At 38.0% G+C, this 25,770-nt stretch overlaps 1 protein-coding gene across 16 annotated transcripts in view; it reads right to left on the bottom strand.

Moving 5' to 3' along the window:
- ANO4 (anoctamin 4) overlaps nucleotides 1-25,770 on the bottom strand; it is a 413,407-nt gene that overhangs the window by 176,525 nt on the left and 211,112 nt on the right. For all 16 annotated transcript variants that reach the window (XM_009426095.5, XM_009426094.5, XM_009426098.5 and 13 more), the window contains 2 exons: nucleotides 14,929-15,065; nucleotides 11,857-12,015 (listed from right to left, as the gene is read on the bottom strand). In XM_009426095.5, coding sequence (XP_009424370.2) covers nucleotides 11,857-12,015; nucleotides 14,929-15,065 — 296 coding nt within the window. The remainder of the gene's footprint in view (nucleotides 1-11,856; nucleotides 12,016-14,928; nucleotides 15,066-25,770) is intronic.

The following is a 25,770-nucleotide window of genomic DNA, read 5'->3' as shown; positions in this document are numbered from 1 at the left end:
CAGAAGGGCATTAGTGAGATCCCAGTGGCTTCCACGCCGGCACCTGAGACCTGCTGCTGTGGTGCTTCAGGCTGAAGTGATGGGAAGTGGATTCCCTGACCTTCATGCCCAACCTTTTAAGTGGTTTTACAGTGCTGTAAAATTCTTTATTGAACACTTCATTCCTGGAGGACACAGAGTGGCTTTCCTGCACAACCCCAAATGAAAGAGGGGCTAGGCAATTATAAGTACTAGGGAAGAATTTTAAAGAAGAAACTTTGGGTTTCTGGGTAGGCAAAAGTGAAGAGGTAGCACCCAGAATGAGAGTTCAACTGATTAATGGAAAAGGACAAGTTAGGGAGGTGTTTGCAACTAGGTCGGGCCTCTCCAAAATCCCAACACTGCTCGTGCACTTGACTTTTTTCCCTGTTCCGTGCCCCGTAAGAGTTCATTTAGATGCAAACACCAGAGCTTACCTCTATCCCACAGCCAAATCCAGCTATTCCCCCTGTTACCATACCTCCCGATTCAGTTACTCCACTTACTCTTCCTACACCCATGCCAGCCTGCATAGGAATGCACAAAACAAAGGAAACCCAGCAGTGGGAAAATTCTGCAATGCTTTAGAGAGTTGGGTTTAGACATGCAAATTCCAATTTCTCTTTGTGCTTAGTTCACCCATTATCATAGAGATTTTTCTTGAACTCCTGAAATGAAATAGTGACTCCTTCCCAGCATTCCTGTATATTTCTCCACAATACCTATTACATCTGATATATTTATTTAATGCCTCCCTTCCTTCAATAGTAGTAGATATTCATCAGACATTTGATGAATGAATGAATGAATTACTTCATCTGGAAATGGAGTTATTAGATACCACAGACTGCTCTTAAAATATGCCTAAGATACAATAGGAAGTGAGCTAAGCCAGGGCCCTTGCCTCAAGAGGCAGTGCTGCATCATCACTTTTGCAACTAAGGTATGTCAAGTTCAATTAATAATACTCAGCTTACACTTCATCTTTTTCAAATTTTTCACTTGTAAGGGTTACAAGCTGGAGATTGTAAATGGATTTACAGTTCTCCAGGCTGCTTCAAAGCTTTTAAATCTCTCCATGCCATTAATGAATAATTAGTGTCATATTCATGATATATACTTTGCATAATTTTCAGCAATTTATCATAACAGCAAAAACAGCAGGAGCAAAAATATCACAAAGAAAGGACTTCAATTCCTTTCATAAATATAATACAATGCCCACATGTGGCACATAATGATGATTATGCAAAACGTGCTTTATATCAGAGAAGTTAAATTTAGACTGCTGAGAAAATCTTTTAGATTAAATAAGTTTCTTTTTGTGGGATGACAACAGTTCATAAAATGACTTGAGTTTTTCGGCTGTGCCTTGTATAATGGGCATTTTTTTCCCTTAAAGTTGGTCTGTCTTGACTGAAGTAATATGCGTGAGTTATATGAAATACGTGTTGATTTGGAATAATCCTTTGAGTAAATCAAGATAACTTTGTACTGGTCATCTTGACCTGGCAACAGAAATGTTTTGATTAAACTTTGTCTACCTAAATAAGCAAAAGCAGTTGAGGCAATAATGAGGCCCTGAGATCTTTAAACCGGTCTCAGAAATTAGAGTAAGACTAAGGGAGGGAGGGAAAGGAGGGAGAACACTTTCTCTCAAACCATCATCAATTTGATAAAACTGCCCTAACAAGATGAACCAGTAAGAACACAGCCCTGATTCTACAGACTGATATGGGGCAGTGGTAGGTGGACTGAGTCCTGGTGATGAGGTGGGACTTATCGTTATATCTCTTGCCATCTACCAGGTCCCCTCAGCTTTCCCTAGACACACAAGGACTTTCAGCCCAAGAGGTGACAGGATTGAATGCTTGAGCTTCAGGAACAGGATGACCAGTGGTTGAAATCACTCCCTTCTTTATCAGTACCATCAATGCCAACAACAGCCATGCGTTAAAGCTGTCAATATGTCCAGACTCTTTCCTAAGCATATTGTAATTTATTAACTCATTTTATCCTCATAATAGCCCTTGAGATAGGAATTATCTGGCACTTAACAAACAAAGAAACTAAGGCACAGAGAGATTAAAAGCTTTACCCAGTTATTCACTTAGTAAGTGGTAAAGTAGTAAGTGGATCTAAATCCCAGCTGTCTGGCTTGAGAGCCAGTCTTCACATACTCTATTCTTCCCCTCAAATACACAGGCCTCTTTTCTGATTCAAGAGTCTGATGTTAAGAGTGCTGAAATAAGTTGGTTGAACATGGATAAAAGAATGGAAGCGCTACCCCCTGGACACTACAACAAACCATATAATATTGGATCAAGGGTCAAACCCAGGGATTCTCAGCTAGGGATGATTCCTCCCTCCCCCCACACCAGGACATGTGACAATGCTTGGAGATATATTTGGTTGTCATTACTTGAAGGAGGTGCTACTGGCATCTAGTGGGTAGAGGCTAGAGCTGCTGCCAAATATCCTGTAAAGCACAGAATAGCCCTCTACAACAAAGAATTATCCAGCCCTAAATGTCAATAGGGTCAATGTTGAAAAACCCTGGAGATGAATTGACTGTTGTTACCCAGACTCAGCTGTGAAAATCAGCTATCCACAATCTTTTGTAGCAAACTCAGGATTCCACAAGCTAAGCACTGTAATAAGTCTTTGGAATGCAAAAACCAGTAAGACAAAGTCTCTCTCTGAAAAAAGAAGAGACATGTGTCCATGTGTTCTCATCGTTCAGCTCCCATTTATAAGTAAAAACATGCAGTATTTGGTTTTCTGTTCCTGCATTAGTTTGCTAAGGATAATGGCCTCCAGCTCCATCCATGTCCCTACAAAGAACATGATCTTGTTCTTTTTAATAGCTGCATAGTATTCCATGATGTGTAAATATTATGTTTTCTTTATCCAACCTGCCATTGATGAGCATTTAGGTGGATTACATGTCTTTGCTATTGTGATCAGTGCTGCAGCGAACACACATGTGTATGTGTCTATATGGTAGAATGACTTATATTCCTTTGGGTATATACACAGTAATGAGATTGCTGGGTTGAATGGTAGTTCCGTTTTTAGCTCTTTGAAGAATCTCCACACTGCTTTCCACAGTGATTGAACTGACACTCCCACCAGCAGTGTCTAAACATTCCCTTTTCTCCACAACTTTGCCAACATCTGTTATTTTTTTACTTTTTAGTATTAATAATAGCCATTCTGACTGGCGTGAGATGGTATCTCACTGTGGTTTTAATTTACATTTCTCTAATGATTAGTGATATTGAGCTTTTAATATGCTTGTTGGCCACATGTATGTCTTCCCTCAAAGTGATTACACTAGCAACATGGAATCTTTACCTTTGAGAAACAGTATCCTAAAATTAGAAGAACAACTTGACAAATTAAAACAGAAGAAATTCCAATGTGTACTTGTTCTCTCTTCACTTGGTCAAGGACCCCCATGAATTTCATGTTTGCTGGCATCTCAAAAAGTGCTGTCTGAATACCACAGATTTGGCAGCATCTCTACTACTAACTCAATACCAGTGGTAATGTATGCTGATGGTACCCAGAATGACCCTCAGCCAAACGGACAGTGCCTACCTCTCACCACCTTCACAGACCTCAGCCAATGACTGACTGACGTAGGGGCCCGTGTCTGAAAAGTAGACCAGCTCTGTGCTGCACCTGCTGATTACCGAGTTCCCCTGTGGGATCAGGCTGAAGGTAGTGTCCAGCTGAGGCCATGCTTTTGGCTTAGCTGTTCTCTTCTGCTCCTCTCATGCCCCTTTCTCCTGAGATTGCCCCACCCAACAACAACCTGAGGAAGAATTTTCACCTCAAGTTCTGCTTATGCTTTGGAAATCCAGCCTAAGACTCAAGTTAACAGAAAAGCCACCACAAGTGTGGACTGACATTGGTAGCTCTTGAAAGACACTCAAGGAATCGCCAGGGCTCTGAGGTTCAGAAGAAAATCTGCTTTCTTCCTTCTTTGGTTATGACTGTCCTAAATTCTCCTTTCTTGTCACCTTAACTTGAGACCCTTGGTAATACAAGTGTGTGACATATAAGAAGATTGACTGGAGTAAAGTGGAGATTATTGGGTGGAGAAAAGTCTGATTTTCTTTTTCTTTTTTTTTTTTCTTTTCTGACCAGAAAGCCCTAGAGGACAGAAATCTGGGTAGTGCACATAGTCCTGACACTCATTTATTTGAGACACTCATCATCATGTTTTCAACTGTGAAGGAAGGGAGGATGTTGTCGTTCTTGTATCCTCGGAGTTCTGGATGCTGAGAGAGCATCTACAGCAACAAGCTGGATGTGGCTGCAGTATATAAATGGGGATGAAATTAGGGTAATTTGGGCAGGAAGTCTACAAGGGAACAGAGCCATCTGCATGAGATTAGCTCTTTAAGTGGGGAAATCTTTGTGAAGATTTCCTTTGAACGGGGGTAAAGAAACACTGGGTTGGACAATCAAATACAGTTTTTGTTGTTGTTGTTACTATTGTTGTTTAGCTCTGAATTGATCTATAACTTTATACCCAGATGAATCTAAAACCAAATCCTCTCCAAGCAGATAAACATCTGAACCTTGATCACGCTAAACTTGTTACCAAGTGTATTCCGAGTTCTTCCAAGAGCGTTAAATTATAAATCTCATTAATGCATACACAGTAACAATATATGACCCACTGATGTTGCTATTCCTAATGGTTGCATTATAAAGAATTTGTAAACTGGATGAAAATTTTTCTTAAAGTTTACCTTGAAAACTACTCCAAAATAAAAGTGTTAACACGTTGTATTTAGCTGTTATGATAACAGTAATGATGATAATAATGAAGTTTACTAAATGCTTACCATGTAAAAGGCACAGAGATAAGCACTCGATATAAATGATCTCACTTAATTAAAATAACCCATGAGATAAATCCCATTATTAGCCTCATTTTGCAGATAAGTTAACTTTTACAAGGGCACACAGCTTGTAATGGTAGAACCAAATGAACACTCAGAATGTGTGATCCCAGATTTTTAATCACTGTATTAATTATCTATTGTTGCATAATAAATTACTATAGGCTTGGAGACTTACAACTACACATATTAATTATCTCAGAGTTTCTAGAGGGTGGAAGTCAGGCACAGCTGAGTTGGGTTCTCTGCTTTAGGGTCTCACCAGGCTATGATGTAGGTCTTGCCTGGGGCTGTAGTCTCATCAGTGGCTCAACTGAAGAAAGACCTGCTTCCAGGATTCCCAGTTATTGGCAGAATTCAACTCCTTGTGGTTGTAGGACTAAGATCCCTGCTTGTTGCTGGACGTCAGCTGGATGCCAGCTCCTAGAGGCCACCCCACCTTTCTTTGCTAGGTGGCCCTCTTCATAGGCTGTCTCACAATATGGTAGCTTACTTCTTCAAAGCCAGCAAGGAGGGTCTCTCTGACGCCAGTCTGCTGAGATGAGATCTTATATACCATATAAGATAATCACAGGAGTGACATCCCATTAAATTTGTCATATTCTATGATAGCAAAAGCCATATTCTATTGGTTAAATATAAGCCACAGGTCCCACCTGAACTCAAGGGGAAGGGAAGATGTGAAAAGGAAGCAGGCATCACAGACTTTAGAGTCCGTCCACCACAAGGGACTAGCCAAGTAACACAGAATGCTATCATTCGCGGGCCATCTTCACAATTTTTGTCAAATTTGTAATACCATCTACAATATCTTAATTTTGTATATTTCTTTAAATAACTCACTTTTTAAAATAATCATTTTATAAAAAGATTTTATATCAGTCATAAAGGGAAAACAAATATCATTTGCCATAAATAGAAGGTAGCTGAACAACTTACACTGGAAGTAAAACAATAATATGAAATTTAAAAGTAAAAATTAGGAAAAACAAAGAATGGCACTATATATAGGTCCACTTAATCTTCATCATTTACGATAAATTATATCACCTTCAGGATTAACAATGGAAACAGAGATCCATAAAAATCTGATAAATTGCCCATGACCACTCAGCTTGTAAGTGGTTATGTACCAAGATTCAAGTCTATGGCTACTAGAGGCATAAGAACCACAGTCTGGGCAGCACCCAACTTCATTATTCATCCCAATTTTCCTTGTTCCTTTACCTTTTCCTTTTCATAACACTACTTGTCTTCTCAGCCTGTCTCCTAACTTTTTTTTTTTTTTTTTTTTTTTTGAGACGAAGTCTTGCTCTGTCACCCAGGCTGCAGTGCAGTGGCATGATCTCGGCTCAGCCTCCCGAGTAGCTGGGACTACAGGCGCCCGCCACCACGTCCGGCTAATTTTTTTTGTTGTTGTTGTATTTTTAGTAAAGACAGGGTTTCACCATGTTAGCCAGGATGGTCTCAATCTCCTGACCTCGTGATCCGCCCGCCTTGGCCTCCCAAAGTGCTGGGATTATAGGCATGAGCCACCATGCCCTGCCTCTCCTAACTTCTTTAACCCTGAAATTCACCTTTAGATACCAGAAATCAACACAATATAAGGGCAAAGAGCAAGTATGCTTAGGTTTTAATACTGGCTTTATCTCTTACTACTTATGTTGTCTGGGGCAAGTTACCAATGGTCTCATCTGTTAAATGGAAATTATAATAGTAAGTGATTAATAAATGTGAGCATAAAAATTTTGATAATGTAATTTGTATCATATTACACAGAAGTATCCAAGATATTCAACCTCGACTGTGCACCCACATGTGCTCACGCATGTGTGTGTGTGTTTACTGCAGTTGGATTTTTCACTCCTTCTGAGAGATGAGTGCAAACAGAAACAAACTACTTCCACAAATTGTATTGTTTGTGCATTTCAGTTTTTAAAGCATACTACATTTTATCTCTTTTGGAAGCAATGTATTTGAGTGGGACTGAGAAGGTATGGGGTCTTAGAAGCAAAGTGAAGGGTTGGCTTTACCAATGAGTATGGACAGGACACCCTTAGCACTGGGGAAAGGTGGCATTTGTGGGCACAGAGGCAGATAGGTGAGTCCATGCAATGGGAGATACTTGTGGTCATTCTTTTCTTATTGCTTCAAGGACATTTCTCTAAAAATTCTTCCTCCACTCTTTCCCAACATCAATTTTCCATCTCAAATATATAGTTTGTATTAGCATAAAAACATGTATTTATTTCTCCCATCTAAAATAGAAAGAACTCTTTATTGACCAAACTTCATACTCCAGTTATCATTCTATTTCTCTCCATTCCTTTACAGTGAAACATATTGAAAGAACTGTTTGTATTCGTTGTCTCTGTATTTTCTCTTCCCATTCTTTCTTGAAGACACTTTAATGAAGCTTTCACCCCTGACTTCTCCACTGAAACTTCTCTTGCCCAGACCACCCAAACCTGCCATATTGCTAAATCCAATAATTAACTTTCAGCCTTGATCGTACACACCCCATCAGCAGCATTTGACACAGTTGATTCCTCCATCTCTCCTGAACCACACACTCTAGATTTTCCTTCTAGCTCCTTGGTGACTCCTTCTTAGTCTCTTCTGCTGCCTCCTTTTTATCATCCAAATTGTAACACTAGTGTTCCCCATGGCTCAATCCTTGGACCTCTTCTCATTTTTATTTGCAGTTACTCCTTTGGAGATCTCATTCAAATGTGTATCTCTAGTCCAGATCTCTCCTTGAATCCCAGACTCTTCTATCTTACCCAACATCTCCATTGGGATATCTCAATCTTAACAAGTCTACAATTTGACCTACTCTTTTCCGCATCCCTGTAAGTGGCAACTGTCTTCTCCCAACTGCTTAGATAAATACCATGTGTCAGACAAATAGTCTGTGACTCTTCTTTTTTACACGCCCATTCAATCTGTCTGCAATTCCCATCAGCGCTACTTTCTACTCCTCTCATCTTCCTCTCTTCTATGTGCTTGACCAAGCTACCATCATCTCTTTCCTGGATTCTTGCAACGAATCTCCTAATTATTCTCCCTGCTTCTGCCCTTGCCACCTCCACCCCTCACAGTCTAATCTTACCAGGCAACCCGAATGCCCTTATTAAAACAGAAAACAGATCTTATATTTCTGCTCAAATCTCTCCAGTGGCTTCCTATGTCACTCAGAGAAAAGCTAACATCCCCCAGTGATCACTAAGGCTTCCACTGCCTTGTTGGTGTAATTTCTCACTATTCTTCACCTTGCTCAGTGAACTCCAGTCATACTGGCATCCTCACTGTTCCATGAACACACCAGGCATGCTCCATCCTGTGGAGCTGTTCTCTTTGCACTTGCTATTCTCTTTCTGTGGAAAAGAGGCCCACTTTTGCTGACTTTTATAAAATTGCAAGCCCCTCTCAACACTTCCTGCTTTACTTTTTTCTCTTTAGCACTTACTGATATTTGTATATGTTGTACTTATTTTTTGTTTAAGTTCCAACAAAGCAGGGATTTTTTTTCTGTTTTATTTGTTGCTGCTGAGATCCTAGTCCTTAAAGCAATGCCTGGCATAGAGTGAGTGTGCAATAAATATTTTTTGAATGAAATAACCATCATCAAGATGATATGATTTACCTAATTATATTAGTTTTGTAAGGACTGTAATGATAAAGGTCTTCCCCAATGTTTCACATGATTCTGAAGCGGGAGGGTCCTCCATTAGTACAACTGTTACTCACACATTCCAAATAATTCAAAGTTAACTCATCCTCTTACTAGTTATACAAAAGAAAAGATAAATGTCTTATTGAGGACAATGATTTCAAAATAGGTACCCAAAGATCAATAATGGACATATAATTAAAAATGAAAAAAATCAGAAATAGAAAATGTTAATTAGTAAATATGAGCTTACCTTTAAGAAGGGAATCACTTTAAGTGGATAGATACTAAGAAGTAAATCACCTGGACTTCAATGATATTTTGTTTGGGAACTTTGTGGTGAATTGCTTTCTCTGGGCTATTATGAAAGTTGAATTGCAGAATATTAAAGACCCAGGGTACCAAAGCAAGCACTTATGTGTTGACTAATCAGCCTGGAGCAAAGGTTTTAAGAAAGATTAAACTTGACTATGTCCTCACTTTTATCGTGAATTAAAGATTATCCTAGTTGTGTTTCTTGAAATTCAATGTTAAAGAGATAAGGCTGTTAAACTGAACTAGAAAGCCTGTCTTTGTCTATTTGGAAACATAAGCATCTGTCTGTGAAACATGTTTTTCATAATTGTTAGACATCATGACAACAGCTAATTAAGAAGATACTAATAATTCATAAAATGTACATAGTGTCAAACGTTTCAGATATACAAGGGTCCCTGGGGTGTTTCTTCTTTTCCACCCTGAACTAAGTTCTTCATTTTATGTCCTATAAAAGGTTGAATTAACTCCTGGAAGCTGAAATCGCCATTAAAATTGTCTTTCTGCTGTAGCTGCTTATAAAAAACTTGATTTAAATAAAAATACTTCCAACGGTTTCTAAATTTAATAATACAATGTAGATACTTCATATAAAAATTCTGCAACTTATTATGAGAATAAAGGATGAAGGTTTGTTTATTGTTCAGCCAAGGGATATTTTCTTTTAATTATTTATGGCAGGGAAAAATTAATTTATCTATAAGAGAACCTGCAAAGGCCCTTTTCTTGCTGAGCTGACTGAGTCCACGAAGATGCAAAGCAGAGCTGGGAGGTTGCATTAGAGAGAAATTGCACCACTTATGCAAAGTCAGGGCAAGGCTCGAGCCAGGCAGCGGGAGAGGTCACTTGTGAAGAAGGTTCCAGAAAGGGGAAGGCCTAACTGTTTGTAGTGTCTAAAAGATTGTGGAGGAAAGGAGAAATATGGAAGGTGATGCCCAGAGAAGAACTTTTGGGGGAAAGTGGGGAGGGGGGAAATGCTTAGATAAGTTTTTATGATATTTTGCCATATAGTGATAATTCCCTTTTTCCAATTGCTATTTTTTCCAGTACACATTAAAATAAATACCTGTTAAAATTTTTTTTTAAATTCCAACAAACAAAACTATCTTGTATATAGACAAAATCGTACAAGCAGTCCATTCTTCACAGCATGCTCCACACTGTACTGTGCAGCACAACTGTACAACAGGCAGAATGATCCTCCTCAAATTCTGGTAGCTAAACACTGCAGAACAGGTGATGCTTTAGGATACACAACAGGACACTTTCCATCACTTTAATGTGTGCTATTTGGAAAAGCGTTAGGCTTTTTGAGTTCTAACGAATAAATCATGAAATAACATTGAAAAGATCTATACAGAAGAAGCCCTAGGCCTGTAGAGAATACTTATGAAGCTTAAAATATAAATCTTGCATTAATTGAACAAAGCTATCTAGTTTTGATGGGAATCAGAATTTTGACAGAGTCAGAATGGGTCAGAGGGAGGACTTCCATTTTTTTAGATTAAGTAGCAATTCAGATCTTTTATTTCTTCATATAAAAATTCTACCACTTAGGAATGAGAATAAAAGAAGAAGGCATGATTAAGGAGAAAAATACGAATGTGCTATTAATGTTAAGAAAAAAATGCAATCGTCTTACTGAGACAATTTAGAACTTAAAGAGTAAGATTTATCAACTATACGCTCAGTTTGTATAGGAAAGATTTTCTGGAACTCCACAAAGGTGGAAGAAACAACATTTTTAATTCTGTTTGTTGTGCCAGGGAACCTCTAATTAAGATGGTCTTTGAGAAAGCTGGTTCTTCTTTCCTGAGAATAAGAACCTGTTTCCTTACAGCCACATTCATCTCACCATTTTTCCAATTCTCTTGGAGACATTCCAGAAAAATGCTGCTTCCGTGTTATAAACATTCAAGAGCTGAGGTCAGCCTAACAGATCTGAAAAAAATCCCATTTATCTGAAGTGTCCCAAGATCAGATAACAAGTATATGCATATTATGCTTCTAATATTTGATACCTTGGCACAACTCGCAGGTTGTACGAACTGCAACTGTATCATACAAAGAAAAACCTGGATGTCTGACTTCAAAGATCTATCCCCTCAGCCTTGAGGAGCAGAATCAGAAGTAAACATCTTAAATTACCAATGTGTTGTTCTTATTGACTATGAAAAGCTCCAGAAGCTTTGCACAATGTTTAGGGAGAAGCCGAGAAGAGTTACATAATTCAGTTAACGGGCCAAGTTCTACAAATGTGCACAGTATTCCTGGGAACACCATAAGCCCATCATGGATTACTATCAGAGGCCTGTCTGGCCTCTTGTACATTCCTTACTTAGTTCTTCCTTGAAGCTCCCCATGCAGAGAAGGAGGGAAGGGGAAGAACCAAACACTGGTAAGGCACTCTTGAGCTTGGGGACCTGAAAAAAATAGCCTGAATGTCTCTTAAAACTGGAATCTTTTTTGTAAGTTCCAGCTGCTTTTGGCCAAATTGGCCAGGCAGTCTCCTCTGGTGTACGAGGATGCCCAAGCTCATGATATTTCCTGAAATGTAAAAAGAGCCTCTAGAGAGAGTGACTGGATTTCACTCAAAGTTTTCTTTAATCCATGCGAACAGAACCCTCCATTTACATATACAGAGAAACGGCAGACGTAGGAAGTTAGATAAAGAATCACACTTTGAAACAATCCATTTAATTGGAATAGAATATTTTGATTTTCATGGAATCATTTGGCATTAAAATTATCTCAAAAGCAAACTGTGCTGTCAAAGTCTAAATATTGGAACATTCCCCAAACTCTGAAGACTGGAAAACTCTGACCAAATGAAATGTTTGGTTAACATTAAGACTGCTTGCTTATTTCTTATTGCCTCTTCATATGAATAGATATGTATATATTTTTTTCTCATCCAAGCAAACTATTTACCTCTTTCTCCATTTGCAATCCTTCTGCTCTAATGTTTCTTTCAAATACTTCTCTCTTTTCAGTCTGGGGGTTGGATTTTCTGTACACAAGGATGTAGTCAATTCGACACTTTCCATCTCGAAAGTAAAGTCCATTTGATTTGTTTCTTTCTGGCACTGTCTGCACACAAAGAGAAAGGGGCCAGTTTAAGTCATTCATCAAATTGAGGTTCAAGTGAGTAATGTTAAAGAGCAATTAAAACTAAATAACTTTTTTCAGTTCGGGTGCGGTGGCTCATGCCTGTAATCCCAGCACTTTGGGAGGCCGAGGCAGGTGGATCACGAGGTCAGGAGTTCAAGACCAGCCTGGCCAATATGGTGAAACCTTGTCTCTACTAAAAATACAAAAATTAGCTGGGCATGGTGGCGTGTGCCTGTAGTTCCAGCTACTCTGGAGGCTGAGGCAGGGGAATTGCTTGAACCTGGGAGGTGGAGGTTGCAGTGAGCCCAGATCGCGCCACTGCACTCCAGCCTGGGCAACAGAGTGAGACTCCATCTCAAAATAATAATAATAATTATTATTATTATTTTTTTTTCATTGTGTTCAATTACATATTCATTAGCGAAAAATGTAATCAAGAGGAAACAAAATAAAAATTGGAAGAAGCATTGAGTTAAGTGCGCAAAATGTAAAACATCTAAAAATACCGTGTGTAGCCAAGAATGTGATGCAACTAAGGATTTTCATATCCTGCAGGTGAGATGAGAGTGAAAATTGATATGCTCACTCTGGAAAACACATTAACATTATCTTGCAAAACTGAATATGTGCATAACATGTAAGCCTAGAGAAAAAATTCTTGATAAGGCAAGTAGGAGACATGTATATGAATATTCATGGCAACATTACTTATAATAGTAGAAAAATGTTTAAAGTTGGAGTCAACTCAAATGTCCATGAACAGACAATAAATAGATAAATAAATTATAGACAGTTCATTCACTGGAATATTATACAGCAGTGAAAATGCATAAACTATAGTTGCATCTAACAATAAAAATGAATCTTAAAGACAACACTGATAAAGCAAGTCTCAGAAGACTTCATACCACATGATACCATTTTTTACAAAGCATAAAATAAAGTAAATCTAAATATAAGTTGTTAAGACTACGAATCTATGTGGTAAAACTGTCTTTAGAGCAAGAGAATAAAACACAATAAAATTTAGAAAGATGATACCTCTGGTAGGGTAGAGGTATGGGATTGAAAGTAGCTTCAGTGGTTTTAGGAATATTCTAGTTCAGTGTTTCTCTTTTTTTTTTTTTTACCCACAACAAGAAAAACATTTTACCTTTGTGTGCATATATGTAAACATACATATACAAAATATGAGACAACTTTCACAAAACAATTGTTTACCCTTTCTATTTTCATACACTCCAATATTAATTTTCTAGTCCATTAAAAAACAACTGGAGTTAGTAATCTACAATTAGGTTTGTCACTATAATTTGAAAAATAGCATTCTGGTTCATAAATCAGATGGTGGTTCCAGGTGTTCATTTTATTATTATACTTTGTAACTTACATAGAAGTTACAAATATTATTTTGCAGTAATATTAAAAAGTAAAGAACAAAAGGAGTGGATTGAATTTTCATCCAGGCTCTTCGGGCTTGCTGTACAACATTGAAAGAGACCATCAAGTATGGGCTCATTGGGCTGGAGCCAAATTTCTCAGCCTAACAGATTTCAAAATTGTGTCTATAAACCCAGCCAAGTGGATGGGTGGATTCTATCTTTTCCAATGGTAGTATGAAGAAGGTAAACATGCCAGACCTAAAGGGCCATTGCTAGAAACCACATTCTTGCACAAACCTTAATAGAAAAAAACATCTCAGCTGGGGAAATGGAACGACCATGTACCATGTCTTGATGTAGACATTTTCAATTGATGACCAATCCTCACTATGTTTTGGCTTTTACATTAAGAGACACTCAGGAGTCTACCTGAATAAGCACTTTAGTTAACACTCATTTGCCAAGCAAGAAGGCTGTCCTGTGAATTCAGCATATTAGCATCTGCCTTCAAAAATGGCTTCAGCCTAGACATTAGGAGGGGTATTGGCTCCAAGCAGAACAATGAGCTGTGCCACCTTTGGCAAAACCCTAATATTTCTGATACTGTTTCCTCATCTGTAAGTTACAGGGATGAGACAAGTTGCTGTCTGAGGTCCCTTTCAAAGTCCATTCTTTACGCCACATTATGGTTTCCAAAGTATCTGTGTAAACAGATAATAACAGAATGAGTTTTTTTTTTTAATGAAACAAACAGGAAAAAAAAAAACAGAAAAAGAAACATGGATAGCTGCATATGGTGTTTGTGGGGTGAAGTCTGCCAAGCTTGGTAAGAGTAAACAATTTTCTCTGTTCCAGGTGTCATCCTTTCAGCAGTTAACTAGCTCTGGAATATAAAAAGCATTAGGAATATGCAATAAATAAATTACTCTGATTCGGTGTGCCTATTACCTGTACCCAGCACATGTACAAAGGAAATATTAAACTCTATTGAGACACAACCTGAACAAAGGGGAATGCCTCCAAAAAAATACTAATTTTTCCAAAATGGCACACAAATAGATAGGTCTATTTACAGTTGCAATGAAGTTTCCAGATTACAGAGGCAAATGGAAACTCAGAGAGACTTCAGACAACACAATCAACTGAAGGCTGGTGCATTTTAGGTCACTATTCTACCCACTGGGGGATCTATACAAGGAAGCCCATCCCTGTAAAGTTTATTTTGTACCAGTGGGAGACACTCAAGAATGTAGGCTATCTTAAAATGACGGACAGTTTAAAAAATGGTAGGTTTAAGAAAAACTGAAACTTTGTTTTGTGTGTAGGTAGATTTAGGATCCTTGAAATATGCCTAGACATGGGGGATGTCAAAGGAATATAAAACCTGTCCCTTGTTTTACAAGAGCCTACAGTTCAATGAGATTATGACTTTAAACAGTCCATTGGAACATGCTTCACAAGTTCCTGCCTGGATCACGAATTACATTTGTAAGAAATCATATACTCTTACCTCTCCCCCGGCTTCCAATCTGCTGGCATCATCTGAAGTACTAGTCAGGTTTCCAGGGTGAAGAAGAGAATCGTCATCTTTGCAAGGACTGCTGACAGCTTCTAATTCATCAAAAAGAATATTGACATCCTTGGCCACTAGAACCAAAGTAAATACATTATAAGGTGGGTAAAAATCTGGGATCTTGAAAGCAATGCTAAAAGAGAAAACATCTCCCTTTGGGTTCATATTTTCTCATCATTTCATTAACTCCTTGAGTGACAAGCATATTATTTCCTAAAAGAAAAGTATGTCAGACATAAAACATGTTTGACCAAACAGTGTATTCATTAGGCAAGATTAAGGAAAATAAAAAGCAAAGTACCTCCGTAATGTAAATATAATTTGTCTTTCATGATAGCAGGAGGTGTTATATTTGTTTCGCTTTCCTTCACATAGTTGTTTGGCATAAGGTACTTTGATTTAAGACTTCTAGGTTGGAAAAGGGTTGGAGATGACCTATACTTTTAAATTAAATTTAATTTTTTCATTTAAGTGTCGTATAGCTTGCCAAGTGAACCCATAAACGTGCCACTTGCACTGTTCAGTAAGAACTGTGATTTTTTCCTCCTTTGTTACTTCTCTAAGACAGAACAGAGAAAACCTAATGCAACAATAAAGCATGCACTTAGATTTTTGGCCTTTTTTCTTCCTCTTATCCTGAATTGAAATAATGAAGTGAGCCATTCAGAAGCTCTCTCAAAAGACTGTTGACGTTAATAACATGTCAATATATAAAGTGCTGTATATCACGGTTCTAGGTACAGGCTACCACGTTCAAATGCAGAGTGCCTTACAGCACGCCAGAAATTTAAGTTCATCACCAGCAGAGGAAAGATATGGGTTGAGTCCCTTCTGTTTTATCCACTTCAATTATGGGCCAGCATTGCAGTTCACTTTTTCTTTTGATGCTTTAAAAATGGCTGAGGGTTTATAACCTGTCAGAAGCCACTGCACAAAATAATTCATGAGGGATTGGGTTCTTCTTACCCAAGCACGTAATACCGTATTCATTCTTTCATTCAAAAACATTTTAGAGATGTGCACATTGTATGTCAGGCATAGAGCTGTGTGATGATTGCACCTTGGTGAATAAAAGTGACCTGGCTTCCTGCCCTTGTGGCAATAACTGAAGAAAACAAAGACACGTAAATTGTGGTGAATTCTCTAATGAAAAGAGCAAAGTTTGGATATAGAGAGAATAGAGATGATCTACGTAGATGAGATGACCAGGTATAAAGCTATATCCAAGCATGTGACTTTAGGCAACACTTTTAGCTTTCCAAGTTTTTCATCTGTAAAATATAATGGGCATAGAAATAAAGTTAACATTTATTGCTAACTACGAGAGGGTGAATTATGGCCCCCCCAAAGGTGATCTGATTCCTAGAACGTGTTAATATCTTACCTTTTTATCACCGAAAGGATTTTATAGATGTGTGAAACAAAGGATCTTAAAATGGGGACATTGTCTTAGAGTATATAGGTAGGCCTGATGTAATTACAAGGGTCTTAAGAAGAGGGAGGCAAGAAGGCCAGAATCAGAGAGAAAGATTGGAAGATGCTATGCTGCTGGCTTTGAGGATACAGGATGCGGCCACGAGCCAAGAAACGCAGGTGGCTTTTAGAAGACAGAAAAGACAAAAAAGCAGATTCTCCCCTGGAGCCTCCAGAGAGGAGAGTCTTGATTTTGGGACTTCTGACCTCCAGAAGTATAAGATAATACACATATTGTTTGAGGCCACTAAGCTTGTAGTCATTTGCTATAGCACCAAAAGGAAACTAAAACAATGTATTATAGGATTTTAGACCTATAAGGCTACAAAGAAAAAAAACCATGGTCTTTTCATACAGCCAAGGGTTGTAGCACCTACACTGTGCCAGGTACTGTGCTAGGTGCTTATGGAGAGGAACTAACACTTTTGAGGAAGACTAATATGTCCAGTGTTTTGGGAGCTGTCAAGATCAAAGACAACTTCCCTGACCACTGGATGTAAAAAGATCTCCCTCCCGTAATTGTTGTCCTCTCATTGTTCATTTCATTTCCAGCACTTAACACAATCCGTAATTATCTTATTTGTTCATTTATTTATTAGACTTGTTTATTGGATGTTTACCTTATTACAATGTAAGTTCCATAGGGCAAGGACCTTGTCTGTCTTGACTGATGTACAGAGGCTCTGGCATAGGTAAGCCTTCAACACATATTTGTTAAATGACAGAATGATGACCTGAAGATGGTCACAATGTAACGATATCTGAGAGCCCTTTTCCTCTAACATTCTATGGTTCTGGGACTTGGCATATGGTTTTCCTAACATGATTCTTATTCACAAGCCAGGGTTCCATGGTTTCAAGTAATGTGATTAAATTTTCAAGCAGACAGTGATTAAATTAAATTTCAAGTCGATGTTGATGATATTTGAACAATAAGATAAAAGTATCGTTTAACCAAGTCAGAGGACCTGCTCGCTATTCTGAACTCTGCCACTTAGCTGTGTAAATATGTGCTTCTGTTTCCTCACTGGTGAGACAGGAATAGCAAACTTCTCTCTCAGGGTGGCGAAGAGGATTACATCAACGTGCATATTAGCAGGGTGACTGACACATGGCAGACCCACAACAAATGCTGATTTGTCGATTCTAGCTAGACTCTGGGAGCTTAAAGTGAGTATTTTGGTCTTATCAATATGAGAAGGCAGAAGAGATATTTACAAGTTGGAATGGTTGTTATGAGAAATGGTTTGGGATGGGGTGTGAGATAAAGGGGGAACAAGGACACTGAGGTTCATGTCTAGGTGACTGGCTCATACTAAGGAGAAACTCTTGATATATGTATGTATCCCCTTAGGCTTTTGCCAAGGATAGAAAATATCAGGTCATCTTCTATCAATATTACTTTCTGGCACTGGCACAATCAGTTCAACAATGCCCTCTATGTCCGTGGTTCTCAACTGGGACCAGTTATGTCTCCCAGACCATATTTGACATTGTTTGGAGATATATTTATTGTCATTACTGGGGAGAGGGGGACAGTGAAAGTGGTATTCAGTGAGTAGAGGCCAGGGATGCCGCTAAACATCCTACAATGCACAGGACAGCCCCTACCACAGAGTGATCCAGCCTAGAATATTAATTGGTGCTGAAGTTGAGAATTCCTACTCTTCATGAAAAGCCCAAGGGATTTGATTCTAGAAGGAGCAGCTAACTTGGGAAAGGGAGAGAGCTCTTTCTTTCCCATCAGAATCACTGTCTGGAAGTCATGGGGCTGCTGCCACTTGAGCTCAGGGAAATCAGTCAGTCATGGCAATCTATTAGAGAATAGGTGATACTAAGCCAACCTTATCACTTGCCAGCCTCTCAGTATCTTCAGCAGAGATTAGAAAGTCTGCTGTGAGAGAATGTCCAGCTGAACCCATGGTCAGTAAGAAGACTGTAGACCATATAAACACTCCACAGGCATAAAAAGTATGTGCACTTCATCCATATTTCATCACTGTTTCTGATATTATCAGCTATAACTATAAGGTAAGTTTTAGAAACAAAATAAAATCTTTGATTCAAACTTACATTGATTCTCTAAGAAGAAAAAAGCAACTCTCAACTTCCAACACTAACCAATTTTTAAAAATAAATTTTAATCAGTAAGTATTTATTCAGTGCCTACCACGGGCAGACACTGAGCTGAGCTAGGAACCGGGGCTGAAGTACTGGAGAGCCCAGGCACGGCCCTGCTCTCAGAGCTCACTGTCCAGTCAGAGTGGGAGTGAGGCCTTTCTATCCATGGGCACGAACATCACAAAGATGCTGTTCATCCAAACAGGGTCACTTGTGAATGAATCCCATCACCTTCCTTAGACTTCTTCTCCTAAATAGAAAAATGTTTGATAATTATCTGCCTGGTAGAATATTGCTGTTAGGTTCATTAAATGAGAAAGAGAGTCGAATACTCTGAGAAGTCCATTAAGAATGACAGGAAGGATGGGAGGCAAGGCTGGTTCAACATATGCAAAACAATAAACTTAATCCATCACATAAACAGACTCAACGACAAAAACCACATGATTATCTCAATAAATACAGAAAAGGCCTTCAACAAAATTCAACAGCCCTTCATGCTAAAAACTCTCAATAAATTAGGTATTGATGGAATGTATCTCAAAATAATAAGAGCTATTTATGACAAACCCACAGCCAATATCATACTGAATGGGCAAAAACTGGAAGCATTCCCTTTGAAAACCAGCACAAGACAAGGATGCCCTCTCTCACCACTCCTATTCAACATTGTATTGGAAGTTCTGGCCAGGGCAATCAGGCAGGAGAAAGAAATAAAGGATATTCAATTAGGAAATGAGGAAGTCAAATTGTCCCTGTTTGCAGATGACATGACTGTATATTTAGAAAACCCCATCGTCTCAGCCCAAAATCTCCTTAAGCTGATAAGCAACTTCAGCAAAGCCTCAGGATACAAAATCAATGTGCAAAAATCACAAGCATTCCTATACACCATTAACAGACAAACAGAGAGCCAAATTGTGACTGAACTCCCATTCACAATTGCTACAAAGAGAATAAAATACCTAGGAATACAACTTACAAGGGATGTGAAGGACCTCTTCAAGGAGAACTATAAACCACTGCTCAATGAAGTAAAAGAGGACACAAACAAATGGAAGAATATTCCATGCTCATGGATAGGAAGAGTCAATATCATGAAAATGGCCATATTGCCCAAGGTAATTTATAGATTTAATGCCATCCCCATCAAGCTGCCAATGACTTTCTTCACAGAATTGGAAAAAACTACTTTAAAGTTCATATGGAACCAAAAAAGAGCCCACATTGCCAAGACAATCCTAAGCAAAAAAAATAAAACTGGAGGCATCATGCTACCTGACTTCAAACTATACTACAAGTATCAAAACAGCATGGTACTAGTACCAAAACCAAAATATAGACCAATGGAACAGAACAGAGTCCTCAGAAATAACACCACACATCTACCACCATCTGATCTTTGACAAACCTGACAAAAACAAGAAACGCAGAAAGGATTCCCTATTTAATAAATGGTGCTGGGAAAACTGGCTAGCCATATGTAGAAAGCTGAAACTGGATCCCTTCCTTACACCTTATACAAAAATTAATTCAAGATGGATTAAAGACTGAAATGTTAGACCTAAAACCATAAAAACCCTAGAAGAAAACCTAGGCAATACTATTCAGGACAAAGGCATGGGCAAGGACTTCATGATTAAAACACCAAAAGCAATGGCAACAAAAACCAAAAAAGACAAATGGGATCTAATTAAACTAAAGAGGTTCTGCACGGCAAAAGAAACTACCATCAGAGTGAACAGGAAACCTACAGAATGGGAGAAAAATTTTGCAATCTACCCATCTGACAAAGGGCTAATATCCAGAATCTACAAAGAATTCAAACAAATTTACAAGAAAAAAACAACCCCATCAAAAAGTGGGCAAAGGATATGAACAGACACTTCTCAAAAGAAGACATCTAGGCAGCCAACAGACACATGAAAAAATGCTCATCATCACTGGTCATCAGAGAAATGCAAATCAAAACCACAGTGAGATACCATCTCACGCCAGTTAGAATGGCAGGAAACAACAGATGCTGAAGAGGATGTGGAGAAATAGGAATGCTTTTACATTGTTGGTGGGAGTGTAAATTAGTTCAACCATTGTGGAAGACAGTGTGGCAATTCCTTAAGGATCTAGAATTAGAAATACCATTCCAGCAATCCCATTACTGGGTATATACCCAAAGGATTATAAATCATGCTACTATAAAGACACATGCTCATGTATGTTTATTGTGGCACTATTTGCAATAGCAAAAACTTGGAACCAACCCAAATGTCCATCAATGATAGACTGGATTAAGAAAATGTGGCACATACACACCATGGAATACTATGCAGCCATAAAAAAGGATGAGTTCACGTCCTTTGCAGGGACATGGATGAAGCTGGAAACCATCATTCTTGGCAAACTATCACAAGGACAGAAAGCCAAACACCGCATGTTCTCACTCATAGGTGGGAATTGAACAATGATATCACTTGGACACAGGACGGGGAACATCACACACCAGGGCCTGTTGTGGGATGGGGGGCTGGGGGAGGGATAGCATTAGGAGAAATACCTAATGTAAATGATGAGTCGATGGGTTCAACAAACCAACATGGCACATGTATACCTATGTATCAAACCTGCATGTTGTGCACATGTACCCTAGAACTTAAAATATAATTTTAAAAAAATGCAAAAAAAAAAAAAAAGAATGACAAGAAGGAGAGAAAATGCAAAACTACCATGCAACTCAAGTAATAGATCTGCATTTCATTCAGACCCAGGAAGGGCTGTGTGAACAGAATTAGGCAGCACAGATTGGTCAGGGTAGGTGTATACCATGCATTTGGGAAGGCAAGGGAGATACTCAAATGATTCCCTATTGCAAAGATTAGAAGCTCAGCCTAAAAAACGACTTGGGAACAAAACAGCAAGGACTCACATATTATAACTGAACAACGAGGATCAAGGACCTTAAATTGCGTGGGAGACGAAAAATCAGCTAAAGAGTCTGAGTAAAGCATTAAACTCAGAGATTTATGACGGCTGGCTCAGTTTAAATCATCCCAGGATGGAGGCAGAGCAGAAAAGTCAGGAGAGGACCAGCAGGCAGGCAGATCATGGTGATTTTTACATGATGAAAAGGTGAATTTACTTTGGTAATACTAAATCTACTAATCAAATCAACTATTTGCAATTATTTCAATTATTCCTCCAGTGAAAATCATTTGAGATGTTAGCTATTGTTAATTCCCTATGGATAAGAGATCACAAATATATTTCAAGGACTCAAATAAATGAACAAACTAATTAATGAATTATTTTCTGCCATTTGTTCTGTTAAGTGCTGGACATGACATGAGTGGGAAGCCCTCACACTTCCAGGCAAGAGAACAAAGTTTGGGAATCAATGCTATAAAGGCAATGAAAAAAAAAAAAAAACGCAAGTGTATTTTAGATATAGCCTAGAAGACAGTAAGAAATACAATAAAAAAAATCAAAGACTTTGATTCATTGCTCTTTTCTTTACTTCTCTATTTTCCAAATGCAGCAAAATAACTCCACCTTGATATTACAGTATAGAAGTTTCAGATATATAAATTTCAGATGCAGAGAAAAGAAGGTGAAATTACAGGTCATTGAAGAAGACACAAGAGGGCTTTGCAGCATAATCCAAGTATCTATATTCATTCTCTAGAGCGCCAGTTAATTATACTATTTTTGTCCTAAGTTCCAAGTTATTGCATCTGATACTCAGAATTCTCAAGGGATTACATACTGACCTCAAAGTATCACTTAAAAAAAAAAAAAGAACACCTCCGGGAATATTTTAGAATGCAAAAAAATGTTTATATCTCAATTTTAACACTTACCAGATTGTTTTATAATAAGTCCATCTCTATGTCTTTAGACTAAGGTCCCTTTAAGGTGAAGAGCTAAGGTAGCTCCAATTCGGCTTAAGGGCTACCAAGTAGGAGACACTCAGTATGCATTTTAAGATAAATAAAAGCTAATTGTAGGATGATATCAATTTTCAGTTTTTTCTTATTCTGATTACCTTAGTAAGATGGCTTGAAAATGTCTACTTCTCTCTTAGAATCACAGAGATTAAACATGAAGGAAGTGGGAAAGGAGACAAAGATAGGAATTACAGTTTACTGACAGCCTGCTGTGTGTTAATGATTTTCAGGTCTATTTTCTCATTTCATTCTCAAAACAACCTATGAGACAAGTATTATTATAAAGAAGCCAGGTTCAGAAATGCTAAGTGTGGCCATGCAGCTAGTAAGTGACAAAGATGAATTTTCATTCAATTCAGACCCCAAATCCATACCATTTCTAGCTGGCTTTTGTTTTTGTGGGAAGCATTCTACTGTTCTTAAATCATGTTTGGCTTTCAAGAATGGAAGTCATTTAACCACCAAGCAATTATCTTGTTGCCATTTCAATATTTATCTGAATAAAGCTAGACTTTACATCTGTAGCCTGACAGCTCTGACAACTTCCTAAAATTTAACAAATAGATCCATTATTGTCTTAAAAATTCACGGAAATACAAAGACACAATACAGCTTTGAATACCTTAGGCTGGGATTTTAAGAACTAAACACTATTTAGCATGTATATGACATGAGCAAGCCCAAGACTCTCTAGATGCTCATTACTCTTCAAATGCATCTTGACAGCATCCCTAAGGCAAAGGCTGCCTGGTTTACCAATAAGAAAAAAGGGGGTTTAAGTTTAAAAACTCAAAATAAATAAATAAAGCAATTAGAAAGGACATAATGCTTCCTTAGCCGATTTTACTCCCTTCTAATAGGCCAGCAGTTTTCAATCTCTGTTCTCTGGAACCCTACGGCCCTTTTGAGGAGTTTCAGGGGCCATGGAGAAGACAAAGAGACAACTGAGTGGGCAAGGCTCACCTTCTACCCCTACCTATACCAAACAACTCAGTTTCTGTTTTGTATATTGAAGTTATATGTTGATCATATATTGGGGAAAAATACATTTTACTGCTTTTACAAAAGTTTAGAAACTTCTGCTAGTGTGTTCTGGCAACAATTAAATGGTTGTGTTGACATCTCCCTAAAGAACCTGGGGTTCTAGTTATTACAGACATGACAGCAGGAACCTTCCTTCTGCCACAGAAAGCTATTGAGATTTAAAATATGCCTTTGCAAACAAACAAAAAGTCATGAGATTTAAAATATATATTCATTTAAAACTAATTTCTGTATGGAACTGGCATAAAAACAGACACAGATTAGTGGAACAGAACAGAGAACCCAAAAACAAATCCATACATCTATAGTAAATTCATTTTTGACAATGGTGCCAAGAACATACATTGGAGAAAGGACAGTCTCTTCAATAAGTGATGCTGGGAAAACTGGATATCCATACACAGAAGAATGAAACTAGACCCCTATCTCTCACCATATACAAAAATCAAACCAAAATGGATTAAAGACTTAAATCTAAGGCCTCACTCTAAGAAACTTCTAAAAGGAAACATTAGAGAAACTCTCCAGAACATTGGACTGGGCAAAGATTTCTTGAGTAATACCTCACAAGCACAGGCAACCAAAGCAAAAATGGACAAATGGGATCACATCAAGTTAAAAAGCTTCTGCGCAGCAAAGGAAACAATCAACAAAGTGAAGAGACAACCCACAGAATGGGAGAAAATATTTGCAAACTATCCATCTGAGAAGGGATTGATAACCAAAATATATATGGAGCTCAAACAACTCTAGAGGAAAAACATCTAATAATCCAAATAAAAATGGGCAAAATGTCTGAATAAGACATTTCTCAGAAGGAGACATAGAAATGGCAAACAGGCACATGAAAAGGTGCTCAACACCACTGATCATCAGAGAAATGCAAATAAAAACTACAATGAGAAATCTCATTGTAAAATGTTCAGATTTCATAATGAGATATAATTTCATTGTAAAATAAAGTTGGAAATCAGGGCTCACCTCAGTTAAAATGGCTTTTATCTAAAAGACAGGCAATAACAACTGCTGGCAAGGATGTGGAGAAGAGGGAACCCTCATACACTGCTGGTGGGAATGTAAATCAGTACAACTACTATGAAGGACAGTTTGGAGGTTCCTGAAAAAATTAAAAATAGAACTTCCATATGATCCAGCAATTCTGCTTAGGGGTATATACCCCAAAGAAACGAAATCAGTATACTAGCTATCTGCACTCTCATGTTTACTGCAGCACTATTCACAATAGCCAAGATTTGGAAGGAACCTAAGTGTCCATCAACAGATGAACAGATAAAGAAAATGGTGGTACATATACACAGTGCAGTACTATTCAGCTATAAAAATATGAGATTCTGTCATCTGCAACAATATGGATGGAACTGGAGGTCATTATGTTAAGTGAAATGAGCCAGGCACAGAAAGACAAACTTTGCATGTTCTTATTTGTGGGAACTAAAAACTAAAAACAATTGAACTAATGGAGATAGAGAGTAGAATGGTGGTTACCATATGCTGGGAAGAGTAGCAGAGTGGAAGGGAGGTGGGGATGGTTAATGGGTACAAAAATATAATTAGATAGAATGAATAAGATCTAGTATTTAATAGCACAACAGGGTAACTAGAGTCAATAATAACTTATTGTACATTTAAAACTAAAAGTATAATTGGATTGTTTGTAACACAAAGAAAGAATGGATGTTTGAGGTGGTGGATACCCCATTTACACTGATGTGATTACTAAACATTTCATGCCTGTATCAAAATATTTCATGTACCCCATAAATATATACACCTACTATGTACCCACAAAAATTAAAAATTAAAATAAAAAAAGATGTCATTGTCATCACCTGGCTCAATAATGGCAATGTTTATAAAACAGCACAGATGATGGTATTGTATATAACCCCAGTACACCACAATGGGGTTGAGATCATTAACTTGTTTCTGATTTAGCGTATTTGCTAAGAAGAGCTTCTCTTACTACTACTTCATTGTAAAGAAAAGGTGAACACCTTGGTTACTTCTATAACAAGGCAAATAATGATGATGGCACTTCTTACAGCCCTGGGAATGACATTTAGAGAAGAACTACGTGCCTAATTCAATCTTTGCTCATTCATTAGCCTTGGCGACCTTTCCATAACATAAAGTGAGGTCATTCATGCTCTGCATAAAAGAGCCTCCAAGTCTACTGACC

The sequence above is a fragment of the Pan troglodytes genome, chromosome 10, assembly GCF_028858775.2.
Source record: "Pan troglodytes isolate AG18354 chromosome 10, NHGRI_mPanTro3-v2.0_pri, whole genome shotgun sequence".
Taxonomy (NCBI): Eukaryota; Metazoa; Chordata; class Mammalia; order Primates; family Hominidae; genus Pan; species Pan troglodytes.
Note: the sequence above shows the minus strand (reverse complement) of the source record. Positions and strands in the feature narration are given on the sequence as shown.